Raw genomic sequence first — 21,617 nt, 5'->3', positions numbered from 1 at the left:
TACTCCACCTCTAGAGGCTTAGAAGTTTTACTGTTATCTGGTGAGGTAATACTCCCGTCCAGTCACTACAACGCAGCGCTGCTATTGTTTCCTGGTCTGAAAAACATCCAAAAATTCAGCAAAAAAATTCCCTACATTTCTGAAAATTTGCAAAACCTTCAGGAAGAAAATTCCAATAATTCCTTAAAAGTTTCCCTTAAAAGTTTTATTTATTTATTTATTTTTTAAAATCTCCTAAATTTGGCAAGAAAATTCTTGTAAATTGTCAAAAAATGAGTAAAAATCTTCCCAAAAAATCCTAAAAATATTTAAGGTGATTACATATATATCAGTAAAACTTCTAATATTTTCTTTAAGAACACTCATAAAAATCAACCAAAATCCAGCAAAATTCGCTGGATTTTGGTTGATTTTTTGTGAATGTTCTTAAGAAACATTTTTAACATTTCTTTTTTTTCACCAAAAAATGTTCAAAGATTTCCCAAATATATTGAAAATATGGACATCAGAAGTTTCACTGTGAAAATATATTTTTCTCCACATTTTCAAACTGTAAAATGGCTCAATTTTGACCCGCAGGACGACAAAAGGGTTAAAATACAGACGTTGTCTCTTTCATTTATCCACTAGATGGTGATATTTCTGAGGAAATCTCCTTTCTGAGTCTGAATTCAGTCAAATAGTTTGACAGCAGCTCATACATAGGTATGTCATGACTCACCTTAGCTTTACTTCCAAAATACAACAAAATGACTTTCGGTTTTAACTTCCTGTTCACTGTGCAGCTCGTGCATTCCAAAGGTCTCAAAAAAACAATTATGTGTAAACTGATGGACTCCCAGACTGTCATCTCCAAACTAAATCAAATACATGCTTTGAACACGGGTACACATGCACTGAATGCTAAACAGCAGCATTTTCACATATATTTCTGAGGAAGAGGAGCTCATTTTTTTCCCAATCCCAATTTGTTGCATCACTGCATCTTTGTGGAAATGTGGGAACTGGCAGGCTTTAGCCATTAAGAGCCAGTGGGTGCAGATCTATTAAAATTCAGCCAGTGTTGCAGTGATGAGAGCTGCTCTGTGCCAGCTGTAGCCTCATGAGGCCTGCTCACTGAAACCTCAGTCACCACAGGAACACAGCCACCTCTTTATATATTTTACTTTCATCACTGAGCAGAAGTTGTTCCGCTACACTGGACAGCTACTGTTTTCTAACGCCCTCTTTTGTTTTCCATTTCGTTTTATTTGGGCTTCTTTTGTGGATGTGCTGCCCCCTGCATTCAAATTGGCTCGCTCCCTTTCAGCAGATTGTGTTCTGGGTCGGGTAGGTTGGAGAGCTCCACATCGATGTGTCACAGCTCTGAGCCACATAATACTTATTATGAGACTGAATGGAGCGGAACTTGGAGAACAACAGGAAATGAAAATAGGGAAATATGTAAAACTTTCTAATGTTGCCATAAAATGGAGCAAATGTGCTGAACACCTGAACTTATATTTCAAGCATATAAGCTGGTTGCTAAGGAAGCTATAGACCAGGGGTGTCCAACATGCGGCCCGTGGGCCAAAAGCAGTCCCCCAGAGGGTCCAGTCCGGCCCTCAAAGTGTAAAAATTCCAGAGAAGACAATAACTGCAGATTGTAAATTAGTAAAACTATAAATTTAAAATAATTTCTAGACCATGACAAGTTGTTTTGATCATAAAGTAAAATACTAGATTGCTCTTTTGTCTCTTTGTGTCTCATTTTTGTGATATTTTATCTTGTTTTTGTTTTTTGTCATTTCTTGTCAGATTTTTGTCGTTTGTCTCACGTTTTTGTCATTTTGTTTCTCGTTTTTGTCATTTTGTTTCCTTTTTGTTTGTGTTTTTGTCTCATTTTTGTCATTTTGTTTTGCTTTATTCGTTGTTTTGTGTCGTTTTGTGTTTTTTGTCTTGTCTGTCTCATTTGTCTCGTTTTTTGTGACTTTGTAACTTTTTTGTCTAATTTTTTGTCTCTGTTTTGTTTTGTTTCATGTCCTTTGTCTCATTTTTGCCATTTTGTTTTTCACTTTTGCTGTTTTGTGTCTCGCTTTTGTCAGTTTGTGTCTCATTTTTCTAATATTTTGTCCTGTTTTTGTGTTTTGTCCTTTTCTTTTATCTGACTTTTGTCATTTGTCTCGTGTTTTTGTCGTTTTGCTTTTCGTTTTGTTTCCTTTTTGTCTCGTTTGTGTTTTTTTGTCTTACTTTTGTCATTTTGTGCTTTGCTTTATTCATTGTTTTGTGAATCATTTTTGTTGTTTTGTGTCTTGTTTTTGTGTTGTTTGTTTTTTGGTCGCTTTGTAACTTTTTTGTCCAATTTTTTGCCTATTTTTTGTTTTCAGGTTGTTCATAATGTTTTGTAAAAAGATAATTTCTTAAATATGAACATTTTCAGAATGTACTTTTTTGCACTAAAACAAAAGAAAAATTTGGAGTTGTGGTTATTTATAGGTCATTATGCTGTGATTTAACTGGTCCGGTCCACTGGAGATCAAATTGGGCTGAATGTGGAACCTGAACTAAGATGAGTTTGACACCCCTGATCTAGACGTACAGAATAATACACTTGAAAGACAATCCAGCAGATTCACATTAGAACATATTATTGTTAAAAAAGACAGGTGACGTTCCCAGGAAACAGACCTGGCACAGTCTGAGCTTTCAAGTATGACTGGATGATTAAAATTATATGAACTACAAGAATGAAATCTTCAATCACTTGTTTATTCCTAGAGATCTGTACATCTTCACATTGTAGAGAGCTGTACTGAAAACTTTTATAGCATTCTTGTACTGTTTCAACTTTATGCTTCTTTATACACCTTGAAATACACTTGAATTTCCCTCGAGATGAATAAAGTATCTATCTATCTATCTATCTATCTATCTATCTATCTATCTATCTATCTATCTATCTATCTATCTATCTATCTATCTATCTATCTATCTATCTATCTATCTATCTATCTATCTATCTATCTATCCACTTAACTACATTTTAAATGTAACTATTGTGTTTTTTTTTCAGTTGGAATCAGTTTCCGATGTGAACACATTGCTGAACTGTGATTTTCCCCTGGTGAGGGATCAGTTTAGTTGGTCTTATCTTAATTATTAAAATACTACTTCTTGGTGTAGAGGAGTTCTACGGTGTAATGGGAAATGTGCACGAAGAGAAAGAGGTGGGGACTGTATAGATGATTCCAGAGTTAGGGGCACTTCATGCTTTCTGCGTCGGTGTGGGCAGACCTTGAAATGGTGATGGAGAAAGAGGAGAGCCATGTGGTTCTATTCATCGTACAACAGATACGTGTTGGTCTGCAATAGGTGGTTCCATCGCCACTCATATCGAATACAGAAAAACACACAGAGCCCCCACAACACTGAGTTTCCAGAGGTGTACTGAACACTGTAGGCGGTTCAGTTCATTTGATAGCCAAAGACTCCTGAAGAATTTAGAATTTACCGCTGCCATTGGGTTCCATTGATGGAAAGCACGTTTAAGTCAAAGCACCGTCATTTTTAATATATGGAAACAAATTTTTCTGGGGTTTATTCAGTGGCTGGAGAGGAACTTGAACTTATGCACCACTGGATTTACTGTAAAAAGTGTATCTGAAGTAAAGTACTCATTTACCTCTCTGCTTTGGTGATGGTATTTTACCTTATTCTATCCACTGGAAATGACCCTCAGTTCCTTTAAACTGGTATTCTACTTTTGGTAAAAGTGTGAAAATTAGGTTTACCATTTTACCATTGTAAAGTAAACATTGATGTCCATGTTTCTTCAGATTTTTGTGCTGCAACTGAACTGCTGTTTTCTTCAAGTAGGACTACAGTACTAGCACTTTTAAATGTTCCCAGAATGTTCCTCTGAAAAGTAAAATACATTCTCTACAGACATTCCAAAAATGCTTGGCGATATTGCTGATAGACCATTATGCCAAGACGTTCTTCCAACAGTTCCCAAATGTTGCGATGTAAATTTTGTTAGCATGTATCATAGCGTAATGTTGTAGAAATGTAATGTGTGGACAATATCCCCCAAACATTCTCAGAATACTGGAGCAAAATGTTCTGCTTCAGTAAACATACATTGCAGGAAGGCTTTATTTAAAAAACAAACTAACAAAACATCCTCGATAACATCTGCAAATATTTAGACGATGTTTGCAAACATTTTCGATCATCACCCAAATGCCTGTTGAATGTTGTAGATAAAACGTTCTATTGCATTTTATTTCTTTTTTACATTTACCTTTAAAGTTATATTATTGATTTCAGAAGAATCCTATTAATATTCCCAGAATATTATCACACAGTGGCAGAATAAATGTTGTGTTTTTAGCTAGCTAATGTTCATGTCCTCTGTCTATTTAATGGAAACATAACTAACATACATTGTAATATTTAAATGTTCTTTAACATTAGGTTAAATTGTTTTCTTGTAGTTAATGTTAGCTAATGTTGCTAGCTGGTACAAGAATAAACTAGCTTGCAGAGAGCGCAGCGGAAGAATAAATGGTGTGTGTTTAGCTAGCTAACTTTCATGTCCTCTGTGTGTTTAATGGAAACATGACTGACATATTGTAATGTGTAAATGTTCTTTAACATTAGGTTAAGCTGTTTTCTTCAGAACTTGTAGTTAAATAAACTAGCTTGCAGAGAACACAGCGGCAGATTAAGTTGAGCAGTGCTATTAGCTACACATATTCCTGTAATATATTTTGACCTGTTGTGTGTTAGCTAGCTAACTTTCATGTCTTCTACCTGTTTAATGAAAACATGACTAACATATATTTTAATGTATAAACGTTCTTTAAACATTAGGTTGAAATGTTTTCTTGTAGTTGGCTAATGTTGCTAGCTGGGACATCAATAAACTAGCTTGCAGAGAACTCAGAATAAGTAGAGCAGTGCTGCTGTTAGCTACAAGTATTCCTGTAATGTATTTTGACTTGTGTTTTTAGGTAGCTAACTTTCATGTCCCTTATCTGTTTAGTGGAAACATGACTGACACCTCCCTCCCTACACGGGGGTGAGGGGCCGTCCGTGTCGTCGCTCGTCACCCGCCCACCCTCCATTATTTCCTCCTCCCACCCCCCCATCTCCAGGCGTCAGTGACGTGCAGCTAGAAAGCGGGACCTGCCCTCCCGTCGCCATTTTTCGGTCTCCGGCAGTCTACGCTTATCTGGCGGCTCGGGTGAAAAGGGGGGGAAGAGCAGAAACGAGCGCAGGGGGGGAAAGTGAGCTAAAATATCCGAACCGTTAATTTCGGGATTCTCCGTGAGCGGTCGGGAGTGCACGCGACAGAGCCGAGCAGCCAGCCCAACGGTCGCGGCCCCTCTGAGATGCACGCGCAGGAGCCGAGCAGCCGCCGCCGCGAGATCATTTCTGGTGTGAAGACGTGTTGCGGGCCGCCATTTTTCTGCTGTGTTGCCTCAAAAGTCTGCTCCGAGTCGAGAGAGAGAGGGTTCAAAAGCCCGTTTCCATGACGTGTGCCTTACTCTAAGAACGACGAGACTTCAAACTAATCATTTCTGCCTCCTACTTCGGCGGTCAGATGTGAGGATTTATCAGATGTAAAAGAAAAAGAAAGAAGAGGAAAAAACCCGAAGGGGACCACCTTTTCCGTTCTCATAACTGACACTGACTGGAGGAGATAAATTTATTAGAAGAGAAGCCTGGTGGTTTTCTCGGAAGGCGGAACGAAAAGGGGAAGCTTTTATTGATCATTGTCGCTTCGGGCGTCCGTCTATGTTGGTCTGTCGTAAGTTTATTTTCCTGCTCTTATTTTGGCGATTGTTCAGCCCGCTGACTGCTGAACACAGGAACCACATTATGCTCCAAAGTTGGATCAAGTCAGCCTGTGTGTGAAAACGTCAGGTTGTTGTATTTTTGCTGTTTTTATTTTTCAAAAAATAACCTCCAGAGCCTGCAGCGTTTGTGCAGAAATCCCCCCAGAAAGCTTCATGCCCTGCCCTGCATCTTCCAAATCCTGCTATTTGCTGTGATTGGCCCATAGCAGCCACGCGTTTTAACTTATTGTCTAGGCTGCGCTTTAGTATTTTTTCTCGTCTTATTTGTAGACTTATATTAACTTATTGTTCTGAACAGAAATGTCAACTGCTCGGTTTGATTCATCCGATCGGTCCGCCTGGTATTTTGGACCCGTGTCACGGCAAGAGGCACAGAATAGGTTACAAGGACAGAGACATGGCATGTTCCTTGTTCGAGACTCGTCGACCTGCCCGGGCGACTACGTGTTGTCAGTGTCTGAAAACTCCAAAGTGTCTCACTATATCATCAACTCTTTGCCCAGCAAGAGGTTCAAGATCGGCGACCAGGAGTTCGACCACCTCCCGGCTCTCCTGGAGTTCTACAAAATCCACTACCTGGACACGACCACGCTGATAGAGCCAGCCCCCAGGTAGGGAAGTCAGCCAGTCCTCCTCCTCCTCTTCCTGCTGCTGCCACCGACGCATCTGTAGCATTAACTAGACTGTCTATTTTTAACAGAACTAACCCACTTTCTCTCAGTTATGTCATGAAGCTCCCAGGTTGCCAGGTTTGAACTTGTTGGACACACCAGCACCATCATCACACACGCTTTAGTGAGGCCATGTCATGTGTTTGGTAGATCATGGTGTTGGTTTGCAGACAGCTGTAACTCTAACCTTTATGGCACTAAAGCACCAATTGTGGAAAATAAAAAGGTTGTATTTACTTATACATGTGCATTTTTGCAATTTCTTGCATTGTTTTCTCACTCACTTGTATTCTACATATTAGTTAACATTAATATGCAGGTATAACTTGGTTAGACACATCTGTATCTTATGCAAATGTCAGATGGACCCAATGACCACACATAATATCTGCGATGTTTGAGGGAAGCATGCCCCTGATTGCATTAGTCCCACTATTTCTGAATTCTTATATTATCCACCTGGGAGTAGCCTACTTTAAGGGATGGACCAATACGAGTTTCCTAGGGTCGATACTGATAATGATCATTGGAAATCAAGGAAGGCAGATGGCCGATATTTTTAACCAACATAAATTACACATAATGTTTTAACGGCATGTGATAGCCGAGAACCTGTCATTCATAACTAGGCTTCCTAATTAATATGGGTGACTGTAACTGAATATGTAACATAGAAATAGGTATGTTTGTCTCCTGCAATTATCATCGCTGCTCTACTATTTTCTTAATCTTTCAGTGTTTTGTCAATTTTATTGCCCACCAAGGTCCATATCTAAAAGCATTGTTAATTATTGTTTTCCAGATACAGTTTCAGGTGTAATCTGGCTGCCTTTTATCTTAGCCTCTAGCCATTAGCATAACCTTAGCCACTGCGAGAGTAGCTAATGTCCTGGTTTGTGGCAATGGCTTGTGTGTCTTGTTTGTTTGTAAGATCACAGAGCCACAGAGAGAGGTGGATGCATCAGACCTGAAGTAGCGCATTTAATTTATCAATAATCAACCAGTAATTAGCCGATACCAGTAATCAGAAAAATGTCAAATATCAGCCGCGTGATTGGCCTATCCCCACCTACTTTTCATGATAACCAAATTTTGTCCCCTTGTCTTCATCTGCCAAGGTATCCAAGCACAGTGAGTGGTCCCATCCAGCCCATGGTCGGCCCCGAGGAGAACGTGGAGTATGTGCGGACTCTATATGACTTCACTGGCAGCGACGCCGAGGACCTTCCCTTCAAGAAAGGGGAGATCCTCATCATCCTGGAAAAGCCGGAGGAGCAGTGGTGGAGTGCCAAGAGTAAAGAGGGACGTGTCGGGATGATCCCTGTGCCCTATGTGGAGAAACTGGTACGACCTCCACCCCATCCCGGCCAGCCTTCTCATGGATCTCGCAACTCCAACAGCTATGGGATCCCTGAGCCCTCCCACGCCCTCGTTCACGCCTACGCCCAGCCCCAGACACCTTCTCCACTGCCCCCTGGCACACCTGGAGCAGTTATCACTCCTCTCCCGTCCATGCAGAACGGCCCTGTCATGGCAAAGGCCATCCAGAAGCGAGTGCCCTGTGCCTACGACAAAACAGCTCTTGCTCTAGAGGTATTGTAAAATGGGATTCCACTTTCTCTCTTGTTTTCTCTGTGTCTTTTGCCATTTCTCTTCCCTGCTCCTCACATCCACCATATTGGTGATCTTACAGAGTATCACAAAATGATGCATCAATTGATTGTTGCTCTTGGCAGAGATTTAATATTGAAGTTAAATCATTTGGTCTTTTTCAAACTTCAGGTCTTTCAGAAATCTATTTTTTTGTTTGACATATAATCAGTACATCTGTAGCAGTACTTTTGATTTGTCATGCAGTAAATCTCCATGCCAAGTAAGTGCCACAACTTGCTGCTTCTAATAAAAAAGATGCCAGTTGCATTGTTTGACAGAAGACGCTTTCATCCAGCTCACCCTTGCTCACAAAATTTAATTACGTATCCTTCAATAACTCCGGTTTCACTTTAAAGATAAAGCATTGCAAACTTTTGAAGGGTAGACGTGGCAGTAGTTTAGAGGATCTAAGGTTGTTGTTCAAATTATCGCTGCTGGGCAGAGGTGTTTTGTATCAGAAGCGCTTAGAGGTCGTGACAGTCTATAGCACTATCTTTGGTGTCAGAGCAAACCAGTCACACAGTGTGACAGGGCAGCAAGATTTTTATATTTAGAAATGTTTCAAACATGGACAGCCATCTGCAGAACAAGTCAGAATACAGGTCAAAAAAATCATCATATAGTTCATGATGGGAAGGATAGAATTAGTCAATGTCACACCTAAAGTGGAATATTTCTGTCAACGGACCATTTCTTGTAACGTTTCTCGGTATTTCACCGTAAAATTGCAGCACTAATAGTTGCTAGTTATAGCAGGGGAAACACCAGTGCCGCCTACAGTTACCACAACAGTTTTGCTGGTTCGGTGTGTGAAAGTGTCTTGAGAGGACCTGCAGTTCCTCTCAGTCCCCAGATATTCATTATTGTGCTCTTATCGTGTAGTCACACCTAAAGATTCTGTCTGAAATGTTTCGTCAATTTTCTTAAGTTGATCGACTTTCTGCTCTGAGAGCTGGGATCTGGCTACAAGTTAATACCTTGGTGGTATTTGGTGTTAGATGGTTAGAACGTGAATTCTGTGGCCTCTGATTGGAGGAGAAGTCTTGTTGAGGTGGCAGAGGAAGTGTTAGAGATGTGTGGAGTATGCCTGTTTGACATGGAACATGACATTTGTCTTGGAACGATGAATGCTAAATTACTTTGGTAGCTGTAAATTGAAAGTAGGTGGGGACTCGGTACTGTGACTAAGTTTCCACTGATGAGTGATTGGAGTACTGGTTCGGAGCCATCTCCAGCTCATTCTTCTTGTTTGCTAGTTAGCTGCTAAACTGCCAGCATTCCGATGGCAGCACAGTTGTTTTTCTCAGCAGTTTACGCTGGTGAATACAAATCTGCAGTATATTGAAACATGCAATGCAGCGCTCAGTGTTGGGCTCCAAAATACTCTTTTTGTCTCGTAGCATATTGAGCTGAGTTAGGGATAGATCTGGAATGACATCAGCGTTTGTCATCGTATGTAGGAAGGAAACTAGGTCACTAGAGATGGGTGCATAGATACACCTCGTCCCTATGATTGTTGGACAGAAATGAGTGGAACACGATGGTATTCATGCTAAAGGTTAGGCGCTCTTTCTAATAGCATTAGTCCCGTCCTTCTGCTCTCTCCACTGTCTAATAACAGTCACCTCAGAAAAATGCCCAGGGCCTCATTCAGACTGACACTGTGACGTGAGTGGAATGGGTCAACAAGACACAAAAGTTTGCCAGTGTCTGCACCCTTCGCTGCCCTTCATTGCATCTTTTGTCAGCAGTTGCATCGGGTAAGAGATGGAGGCTTGATAAGAAATTATTCATTTAACTGACGCCACAATGTAGAAGAGGAAAAACCGAGACAGATGGAAGGCAATAGACAGAGGGAATGCATGCAAACCAGCAATAAAAGCAGTGAGCATTCGAGAACTGAAACTGAAATGTTACTTTATTTAGCACTTACGTCGTGCTGTTCTGTGAAATGTAAAGCTGCAGCAGCAAAGTATGAGGAGCTACAGTTGCAGTTAATAGGCAACTAGAAATTAAACATTAAGTACAGTCTGATACGATATGAATTGTTAAGATGCAAGCTGAATTTGTGTTGTGTAGACTCTTATCCTACACATCTGATTCTGTAGACATGAGGCATGACTTTCTTCACAAGTATCTGTGCATTTCAGTGAATATTTGACTCACAAAAGAATATCTGAAATAATGTTTCATATGTGAATTTTCACAGTGTAGGTAAGACACAGGCGCTTAGCTGTGCCATAGCCTTACCTGACATGGACATTCAGAAATGTAAGTGCACGCTGTGGCCCTGTAACAGATTTGACTGGCCTGCTTAGTTGTAATATCTTGTGTTTACAAAACATTTTCACTAATATAACACTTTTGTGAAACAAAATGTAACATAATAGACCGTAACTGTATTTGGTTTGCTCATAAATGCAAGTATTCTGCCAAAGTTAACCAATCCGTTTATAGACTTGATTGATTCTGTTATTCTCTCTCTTTGTGACGTTGCAGTCCCTTTTGTAAAAATAACTGTTGCTCAACATTTATTAGCTCAAACTCCAACGTGATCCCTTCGGTTTCAGTCGCCATTGTTTGAGGTATATGAAAAAACAATATTGTGGCGTTGTAACCCCACCACTAACAACACAGGCAGACCAGCTCTCATGTACAAATACAACAACAGGATAGATTCAGCGCAGGAGTATAAAGTGAGGTTTAGCCATTATATCCAGGCAAAAATGCCTTCAAGAGACCAAAACCTTAATGAACATGTCCTTCCAGACAGTGAGTACAAGTCATCAAGCTAATGCAAGACAACATTATTCACTGTTTTACCAAATAACAAAATAGAAATCAGCCTTTCATATTTTTGATGATTCATAGAATGATTGATTTTTAATTTAGAATCTCACTTTTTAGTGTTAAATACAGAACTGTGTTCCATGGTAAGGTGTAAGTCTTTAGCAAGCCACATTTGCACGTTCTGTGTAAATGTCTCTGTGGTTGTCATAGCAATTTAACACCCATAACTGTAAGGACAGATGTATGTATTCAGTGTAATATGTCTCGCTTTGCATTATCCTGGAATTAGCTTTAGCAATTAACATGTATAGCAGCAGTGGCAAGCTTGAACCTAGAAAACAATGTCACTTTGTTTTAACTGGGCACAAGTAACAAGTTAGAATTGGTCCAGAAGTTGGCTCTCTACACAGGTGTTTATGTTCAGACTGCAGGTCTGTTTTCTGGCACTATCTTCTCTGGCTTTAGGAGTTGGCTGTGGTGGTCAAAGATGGGCAGAGCTGTAAGAGTTCAATAAGTTGTGATAAATTAGTGCAGCAAATGCTTAATTAAGATTAATTAAACTTAGAATGATCCTATTGTCATGCTGTCAGGGTGCAGTGTGTTTATGGTCCACAGAAGATTAACAAGTAGAGACCTTCATTGAGTTTTTCTGAATGCATATGCACTGAATTACAATTGCCGCTCTTCTGGGATGTCTTTGTTCCTCACTTCTGTTCACCTGAACTAGAAAACAGTACCAAGGAAATCCCTGACTGAGTATTGCATTGCTATGAGTCTATTCTCAGTCCCAAATTTTTAATTTTGCTTACAAAACATTTATCTTGGCACTTGTCTTACTTCAGCTGTTAGACGGGAGCTGATTGCAGATCACATCAGCTACTGACAATTACTGACCATTATTTTTTCCCTGCCCATATGAATTTGTTATGAAATTCTTCTCCCTGCTGTGCACTAAAAAAGACTGTTCTGACGGACTGGCTTGAACATTTGTAATGATCCTGAATAGTGCTCAGTTCAATATGACAAAACCCAACACTCCATTTGCATGCTTACCACAGCTTTGCTCACCAGGCAGTGGTGTGTTGATCCTCCTGTCGGTCTCCTGCTGCTCTCCCTGATCATATACTGGATTTTAATGAAGCCAAATGAACAAAGTTTTGGTTACTGTAATATGCAGGGCCCAGGATTTGTGTAAATCAGGAAAAATGGACATTTTAGTTCAACAAATGTTTAGAAATAACCAGACACAAACTTGTTGCCTCGTCTGCCTGGACCAGTCATGCTAACTGTCATATATAGTGAACTGCAAACGCCCATTCTGAGTTAGAAAAAACTGTCTATGTTCTAAAGAGTTAGGCTGATGCAGATTAATTCAAAACTAAGAACACAGTCCACAATATTCAGTAGCTACATTTGACCAATATTGAATTTTCAGTCTTGTAGTTACTGTGCTTTAGAGAAGGATTCCACTCGTTGCTGAACAGTTGTTTGAAGACAAAGTGAAATTTAGAATTTATGTTATGCAGTGCATCTGATCCTGTTGAAACTCGTGTTGGTGGTTTTCTAAATTCATGTCGTCCCTCTTGTGTGGCAGTCAAGCTTTTGATTGCATCTCATGTGGTAATGTTCTATCAGTGATGTGTGTTTAAAATCTGTCACACAGTGAATATTGACCTGAATCTTGATGTAAATTTCTGTAACTGTCACCAGCAAAACCTCGCTTAAAACCGAGTGTTTCCTCTGGTATTTTCGATTCAGTGATGTAAAACTAGCCTTGCACTGAGAGCACATACCATATCTCGTCTCATCATGTCTCCTCTGTGTGTCTCCAGCTCAGAATAAGTCATGGCTTCCAGCAAAAACTCTTAGTTTTTTTTGTACTGTGGCTATTTTGGGGCCGCTGGGGTTCATGAAGCAGAAGCTATGAGCCATTATTTACTCGCTTCTGAGACAGGCAGTGCACAGCCAGTGCAGTCAGGTTATATCCTCAATATTTTAGACTTGAATGTAATTTTTACATGTCGCTAGTCTGCTTTGATAATAGTTGCATATGATTCTTTTAAGCAATTACACAATTTTTTGTGGTCACAGGAAATAGGATATATTAGGACTTGTTGCAATTCCAGTTATAACATGTGTTTTATACTAGATTAAAAAGCAGCTATTCTACATAACTAAGGATCTTCTGAATACAGACTGACATTTGTTAATACCTGAAATATAATGAGACACAATTTTATGAATTAAACTTATCAGAGGGGCAGATTTTTTTAAACAGTGTCTTTGATTGAATGCTTGTTTCCTTCCATTCTGGTTCTTTCAAACACACTGATTTCAGGGACATTTTTTCAAACGATTCCTTTGACAGATGGATTTCACCGCAGCTTTTTACAACTACGTGACATTCTTGTCATTCCAGAGCGGCATCAAGGATTATTGTTGCAGATAATGTCTGGGACTGAATGTCCTTGAAGCCCCATTCAAGTTAATGCTACAGATAGTACGCCCTCACATTGTAGTTTCAATCATGGTTTTTGATGATGGAGACTTTCCCTCCTAATCCTGATAAAGAACATATGGCTTTAACAGATTGGGGTCACATTCAGTGTCAGAAACCATCTGAGCAACAGCTCTGTGCTCCTCTGTCATCTGTTTCAAACCACCGTGTCATGTGCAAGAGGAGATCTGACAGTCAGGTTTTATTTTAAAAGATGTGTATTGATAAATCAGTCTGGATGTTGTGAAAGCTGATGGGTGTATTGTTAGTGGATTGTTGGGACAGGTTTTAAAATAACATTAGCCGTGTGCTATAAGCATTTTGTTTTCCAGTTTGCTACTAGAAAGTCTATTATTGTGTGTACCATTGGTTTATATATTAAAAAGAAACCCATCATATAGGGTCTTTGTGAGGTATTGGGCCCCCAGGTGCAATCCAAATTGTTTCAGTGACCTTTAGCTTTTGTACTCGAAGATATTGCCTCATTTGGTGTTTTGGTGATGATTGTGGAGAGCTGTCTAACAAGTCGGTTCAAAATCTCCTGTCGTTGTGCGATTGGGGTGAGATCTGGCCATCGCAGATGATTCATGTTATTTTTGTACTCATCAAAGCATGCAGTGAGCGCTCATGCCCTGTGGATGTGATGATTCTCATCCTGTAAGAAACCACTCCCAACATGACAGAAATGTTTCTCCATAGGATAAAGCTGATCATGACCGAACACATTTCTATTGATTTGCAACAGGCCTGGAAAAATAAGCTACAGCAAGGGTGTCAAACTCATCTTAGTTCAGGTTCCACATTCAGCCCAATTTGATCTCCAGTGACCAGTAAAATCACAGCATAATAACCTATAAATAACCACAACTCCTAATTTTTTTCTTTGTTTTAGTTCAAAAAGGTACATTTTGAAAATATTCACATTTAAGGAAGTTTCTTTTTACAAAAAATCATGAACAACCTGAAATTTATATAGAAAAATAAGTCCAATATCAACAGCATTCAGCCTCAGTTTATCATTTCCACATTACAACTTCCAGATCACAGAGTGTCTACAAAGGAACACAACATTTAGTCACAGCTATCTGGAACTGAATGATGTAGTATTTTACTTTATGATCAAAATGACAAAAATCATATAAAAAAGACAAAAAACAACAAAAACAAGACGGTATATTACAAAAATGAGGTTCAGAATGACAAAAACAAGACATAAAACGGCAAAAGTGAGAAACAAAATGAGACAAATGATAAACAAAACAAAGAGAAAAAATTAGGCAAACACTTGCAAAGTGACAAAAAAAATAGACAACGCAAGCGAGACAAAAAAACTCAAAACGATACACAAAACAATCAATAAAGCAAAACACAAAATGACAAAAATAAGACAAAAAACACAAGCGAGACAAAAAGGAAACACAAATTGACAAAAATGACAATCAAAACAACAAAAACATGAGACGAATTGCAAAAGTCAGACAAAAAAAAGACAAAAAACAACACAAACAAGACAAAATATTATGAAAATGAGACACAAAAGAACAATGAGCAATCTAGTATTTTACTTTATGATCAAAACAACTTGTCATGGTCTAGAAATTATTTTAAATTTATAGTTTTACTAATTTACAATCTGCAGTTAATGTCTTCTCTGTAATTTTTACACTTTGAGGGCCGGATTGGACCCTCTGGAGGACCACTTTTGGCCCACGGGTGTTTTTGGTTTGTCAAACATCTGTATCATTCGTATCACATTCTGCTTCACCAGAATGAAAGAGCATCCAGTAGAGTGTCTTGTGACACCATGACTGAAGCTGAAAACATGTTTGGAATTGAAGTTATGCTTCTGACACGCATGCAGAACAACAATCTGTGAAGCTCGTTTAGTTCTAATGCGGCTAACTCTGCTTCCTCTCTGTGCGTCCTCAGGTCGGCGACATCGTCAAGGTGACACGGATGAACATCAGCGGTCAGTGGGAGGGCGAGGTGAACGGACGGAGGGGTCTGTTCCCGTTCACCCACGTCAAAATCATAGACCCCCAGAATCCAGACGAGAGTGACTGACCTGTGAGTCGGACCGGAGCCTGAACCCGCTGGCTCTCTCCACCTCCCCCCGCCAGTGTCACGGTTATGTGCTTGCCTGCTTGGGGCTGTACCATGATAGCGACTCCTCTGTTGTTGCCGACCCTTGCAAGGCTTTCTGACTGTTTACAGCTTTTGGACATCAGATCTGAACTAAAAACAACCCGACCCCACTTCTCCCAGTTCCCTTATATAATGTTTTTTTTCTCCATGTCTTGGTTCCAGGCTGGGCAGTGTTTTTGCATTAGTGTCCTTTTCATTTCCAGATCACTGGGCATCTGTGTGTGTGTGTGTGTGTGTGTGCGCGTGTGCGTGTGCGTGCGTGCGTTTGTGTTCACAGTGGATATTTACCATATTACATCACAACATGTCTTTTTTTTTATTTCTCTGAGTATTTGTTCTGTTTGAAGTCTTGGGGACTTTTTGAAAACGTTGGTGTGTGTTTGTGTTGTTGATGTGAGGATATTCGTGTGAAATAGGGAAAAGCAAACATCCTTGTGGACTTGGGAGAGCACTGAGGCGCTAACCAGCCAGTCAGATCTCCAAACAATCAGGTCACTGTCGTACCTTAACCATGACACAAGCACACACGTGTACACATGCTTACTGGCCATGAGATGTTTTTGTTTTCTTTATGTGTATATGATGTGTGGTTTGTGTCGGGAGGAAGCAGAAGAGATGGGTTTGTGGATTGTAGATGCCATTAATCCATCCGTTCTCCAACCTGCTGACTGGCTGATGAGACTTATTTATCTTCTGTTAATAAGACATGACACGGCCATATGTGATTTTTCTTATTAGTGCCAGATGATCAAGTTCTGTTTCTTTTCAGGACATGGAGAACTGCGTATCCACTCGGTACCTCTATTCTCACATGATGTGGAGCTAAGAAGACATTGCTTAGAGATTAGCAGGGTTTTTTTTAGTGCTGACAGCACCAAGTACTAAAAGAGACTTTTTTTTTTTTGCATAGGAGTGCCAAGCTTTGAACGGGTTTCCAAAAAGTCAAATAGCAACAGCAGTAGCACCGGCCAGCACGTCCCACAAGCAACTGACTACAAGGCAAACTAAAAATGTGGGCATGAGGACCGAAGCCTTTTGCACTGAGGTGAAAAACTCCACTTTCGGTGACATGGGTCAGGGAAGGACGAATGTCTCAGCAAGCCAATGAGAGCCCATCAATGCCTTTTCGGAGTAAGACGCGTCTTACTTTTAGCGCATGCAATCCATCTCTAACCTTCTGTTTTTAACGTGATCTTACTCCTGTCCATGTAGGATTTCAACCAGCTTTATTCCTTGAGTATTTGGTCTCGATATGCAAACAGTAGTGCGAAGAATCTCTGTTCATATTGTGCTGCGAGCAGTTTCTGTTGATGAGGAGGAAGCCGAGGATTAAACAGTCGTGCAAACAGTGCAGAACCGTGGATTTCTGTTGTAAAACTAAACCCCACCACGTCTTCTATTTAGTGCTTTTTGTTCACATCGAAGCTCAGCTGTTCACACGGAGGAACATTGTGCAGCTTTTAGTTGGATCCTTTTTTCTTTTTTCGGTCAGTTTTGTCAATTAAATCAAACATTTTGTTATTATTTTTTTGGTTAAAATGAGTGATGTTATTAAAAAAAAAGTACCTAAGGTGACATTTACAAAAAGGGAAAAATGCCTGCTGGTTGCCTCTGTGCATGACCTCTTGGCCAGGGAGACGGTTTTACCTGGCTGAATGCTGCTTAATGTCATTTATTTCCTCATAAAAATAAAGGTTTCTCTTATTTGAAGCCCACCTGTTCGGGGTTCTCCTCGTCAAGCTTAATGAAATTTACTAATTAAGCAATACACCCTGATTATTTCCTTTCTGGTGGTGAACTTGCTTTTGTCATGCTTCTGAGTTATTTTGATATGGCATTAACAGTATTACTGTGCTCTCTTCTCATATTCTAGGAAAGCCTGTCTTTTACTTAAGAATTGAAAATTGTGCCTTTTATTTTCTTATACCATTTACATGTGTTAATATTTCCCATGGTTAACACCTGTGCTGGTATTGACCCTTTATGTACAGAACAAGTAAATAAAATTTACGTCTACTTCTTTAAGCTGCTCTGTCCGGTGTCCTCTGTGTGCTTGCTGTGTTTTTGTCACACAGGTGGGTGGGTGTGGACGTGTTTTGTGTCGCTGGTTGTGTATCTGGAGCACAGGACAGTTGCTCCCGCTCTCATTTCTGACAGTTCCAGTTTTGATTCTGCCTGCGCCCAGGAGAAAGGAAGCAATTAATGAATTTTAATGAAGTGCTAATAAAAGAACGTCAGCTGACCCGCAGATGGGGAACGGAAAACTTTTCAAGGGCAACGTTACAGACGGGCATGTTCGCGTTTGTTCAGCACTTTTTAAAGGAGTAATGCAGCTCTGTGGATCCGGATAAGTCGCACGTCATGCGTTAAAGATCTTATTAAGACCGCTGTGTTCTAACCGTCTACAGGCTTTAATTAGTGGCCCTCAGGTCAGAGCCTCGGGTGATGAACTGGTGACAAACATGCGTAATATAAGGACTCCTAGCTCTGACGTAGATCATCCACTGAGATTTTAGTGAAGAAGGTATGTGAATGTGCACTAGTATCCTGGTAATTATGGGGTTTTTTTTGGACAAAAATGCTGCTTTCAGAAACTGCGGTTCTGTCCTACCTAGTGTAGAAAACAGGTTACCATTCCAAACACCTGGTTCAGTATATGATTGAGGGACTTTTGAAGTCCATGGGATACATCTTGCATATATTTTTATAAAAAAATAATGAAACTAATGACTCAAATTATCCCAAAGGCACAGAAATTGTCCAAAATAACTTGAGAATGATCCATAATTACGGAAAATTAGTCCAGAATGACATGAAATTTGTCCTAAATGACTTGAAAATTACCCTAAAGACACAAAAATGATCCAAAATGGCATAAAACTTGTTGAAATTGACAAGAGAATTGTCCAAAATGACTTGAAACTAATGCGTAATTGCAGAAAATTTGATTTCCTATAAATGACTTGAAAATTGTCTGAGTCAATGTATAATTGAGGGACTTTTGACGTCCATGGGATATTTCTTGCATACATTTTTACAGTTTTATACACAACACCAGATAATTCTGAGGGTTTGACAAATGTAAGATGAATGAAGAAGAAAAACACATTTAAAAACACTCATCTGTTCTCAGCTTTTGGTTAAATGTTGTATCATTTAAACATTTATTGAACTGAAACCATGTAAGAAGTTTAGCAATTGTTGGCATCCTTGCTTTGTTGTAAGACCTCAGTAACCAAATAGGTTGGAAATCACTGGTTTAATCTTTAATGCGTTATATTTTAAAAGCTTCCTATATTATTCATTAGGTAAAATCTACACAAATAAAGCTGCCAAGTGTAGGAGAAAGTACAACAATTTCCTCTGAAATGTAGTGGAGTGGAAGTATAAAGTAGATTTCCCTTAAAACTGCACTTCAGTAAATGTACTTTCCACCAATAATAACCAGATTCTTCATGTTTCATTTAAAATTATATCCAAGTACTACAATGAGACATGAAACACAAATACTGATGTAAACACATGGACTATTATGCAGTAAATGTACCAGGACTGCAGACTGAACACAATATGTCTGCAGTACTACCACCATGTTGTCCCGCTGTTATATATCAACATAATAAACCAGCAGATGTGCAGTAATATGAGCTTTTATGATAGTAAGGGAACACATAAATTATAAAAACAGCCCTCAAGTTTAGATCACAGCTAATGCTTGAGTCGCTGTAACATTAATTAATCATGTGAAGATGTTCTGCATTTTTAATACACACCAAAACAAAGATGGGGCTGGGATTTGGGGATTTTCTGCATCAGCGTTACATGTCAGGCAGGTGATTTAGACTTTTAAGGCTGTACTTCTGTGGCTTTTGATACTTTTCGTTCAAGATAGCACAATTTTTAAACTTTTCCGAACAGTCTGTGTTTGTGAGCGCTGCTGAAAGCTTCTCTCTGTCCTTTAACTTTGTGTCTGTGTGCCAGCTTAAACTGTCATTACAGCCAATCAATGTATTCCTCTGGACTGTGATAGGCCGCGGCTGCAGCCAGAATGACTGTAATGAATCAAACTTAGCTGAGTCTGACCTCTCCTCAGGGCAGCGTACGTTAGTGTGTGTGTGTGTGTGTGTGTGTGTGTGTGTGTGTGTGTGTGTGTGTGTGTGTGTGTGTGTGTGTGTGTGTGTGTGTGTGTGTAAATGGATGTGCGGCTGGGTCGATGAAGGCCTTCCTACAGTCCATTACCACCACCGCCCTCCAGCTAGCCATGATGGGCGCCGCCACGCTGCAGAGTATTTCACCCTCAGAGGCAGAGAAGCTCTGCTGTTTCCAAAAAGTCACGTTAGATAACATCATAAAGTCATGTCAAACAGAGGACAGCACATTTTCTATTATGAATATATATATATATATATATATATATATATATATATATATATATATATATATATATATATATATATATATATATATATATATATATATATATATATATATATATATATATATATATAATATATAAAGTTACATATTTTATTATTTTTATTTTTCTTGTATTTTATTTTGCTTGCAATTTTTTTCTCTATTTGGCTATATATATACACACACACACATATAATTTTTAGTTTATATTTTTCTATATTTAGGTATATATATATATATATATATATATATATACACACATTTAGATAGATAGATAGATAGATAGATAGATAGATAGATAGATAGATAGATAGATAGATAGATAGATAGATAGATAGATAGATAGATAGATAGATAGATAGATAGATTATTGACTTTTTTTTTACTTTTATGTATTTATCTATTGTTTTATTTATTTATTTTAGCTCATTTTGGGTCTTACAGGGTTAACATCCAGACTGATGAAGAAAGAATAAGTGCTACACTGGAGGGAAAATCATAAGATTTGTTGTTTAAAAAATACAAGGTGCTCATGGAGAATAGGGCCAGTAGTCAGCGAGGATGGAAATAAGTGAAAAACTGTCCTAAGGCTTATTAATGGAAGTCTATAATATTGGTTTGCAGTCCAAAGTCTATCCAAGGCATTCTAGTTTGAACTTTGACTTTTGATCTGATTTTAATTTATTAGGCGTGACTCAGACTAAATCTAAAGGACACAAAATGACACCAAGAAAAATTATATGTAGAGTTTAACCTTCATGTTGTCTTCAGGTCTAAAATGACACAGAAAACCCCCTAAATGACCTTTTTTCAGCTTGAAATTCAATGACTTTTCCTAAAGTGAAATTCTTATTATTGTTGTAGGTTTTGCTCCTTGTGGGTGGAAGCAAAGATTCAAAAGATCTGAGAAGACGAGTATTTTGGAGTTGAGTTTTGTAGTTTTCCATTGCATTGTACAGTATACAGTACACTGTTGTTTCCCTTCAAAAATGTGTTTCAAGCTACTTTCTACACATTTCAGGTACTCTCTTAAACAAATAATGTTTACACCAATGCAGCACCTTTAGCAGCAATAATAGTGATAATAAACCTCTACTTTAGTAAAGAAAACAGTTAAAACGTGATGTAATAAAAACAAGTGATTAAATACAGTCTTTCTGCCCTCTGAAGAACATAAAACCCAGACATTCACAAAGTGTGTGACGCATGACAGGTTGGTTCTTCATGTAAAATAGATTTCTGGTTGAAAATTCAATGAAGCTGCTCTGTTTTAGAAGCTCAGTGGAGGCGGGTCATTTTTGACTAACATTTAATATCATTCAATATTAGTTTGGATGCTGCTTTACTTCATAATTTGAATTTATTTTGTAGTTTAACCAGTGTTGTGTTACTGAGCTGGAGAATGAATCAGCACAGACACGTCATCAACACACCTTCCTCCAGGAATGAGCTCAATATGGTAAAAGTCTCAATAAATCCTGAGACAATTTCAACCATTCAGGGTTGGAATTATAACTCAAGCACACTAATTGACCCCATCTGTCTTCTATAATTAATTTTACAGCAAAGGGAGCGTAACCCAGGATGAGCTGTGTGGATGGC

At 39.0% G+C, this 21,617-nt stretch overlaps 1 protein-coding gene across 1 annotated transcript; it reads left to right on the top strand.

Moving 5' to 3' along the window:
- The first annotated feature begins 5,179 nt into the window (after positions 1-5,179).
- crkl (v-crk avian sarcoma virus CT10 oncogene homolog-like) lies at positions 5,180-17,624 on the top strand. The gene is made up of 3 exons (XM_023285801.3): positions 5,180-6,454; positions 7,633-8,107; positions 15,384-17,624. Exons 1-3 carry the CDS (start codon positions 6,144-6,146, stop codon positions 15,516-15,518), a joined length of 921 nt encoding a protein of 306 aa, XP_023141569.1. The 5' UTR covers positions 5,180-6,143; the 3' UTR covers positions 15,519-17,624.
- Positions 17,625-21,617: the final 3,993 nt, after the last annotated feature.

The sequence above is a fragment of the Amphiprion ocellaris genome, chromosome 17, assembly GCF_022539595.1.
Source record: "Amphiprion ocellaris isolate individual 3 ecotype Okinawa chromosome 17, ASM2253959v1, whole genome shotgun sequence".
NCBI classification, from domain to species: domain Eukaryota; kingdom Metazoa; phylum Chordata; class Actinopteri; family Pomacentridae; genus Amphiprion; species Amphiprion ocellaris.
Note: the sequence above shows the minus strand (reverse complement) of the source record. Positions and strands in the feature narration are given on the sequence as shown.

Bases quoted from the DNA above. Each gene is read 5' to 3' on its own strand.
- crkl (XM_023285801.3), top strand. From the start codon at position 6,144: ATGTCAACTGCTCGGTTTGATTCATCCGATCGGTCCGCCTGGTATTTT. The intron at 6,455-7,632 runs GTAGGGAAGTCA...TCATCTGCCAAG, and splicing joins CTGATAGAGCCAGCCCCCAG to GTATCCAAGCACAGTGAGTG. The intron at 8,108-15,383 runs GTATTGTAAAAT...GTGCGTCCTCAG, and splicing joins AAACAGCTCTTGCTCTAGAG to GTCGGCGACATCGTCAAGGT.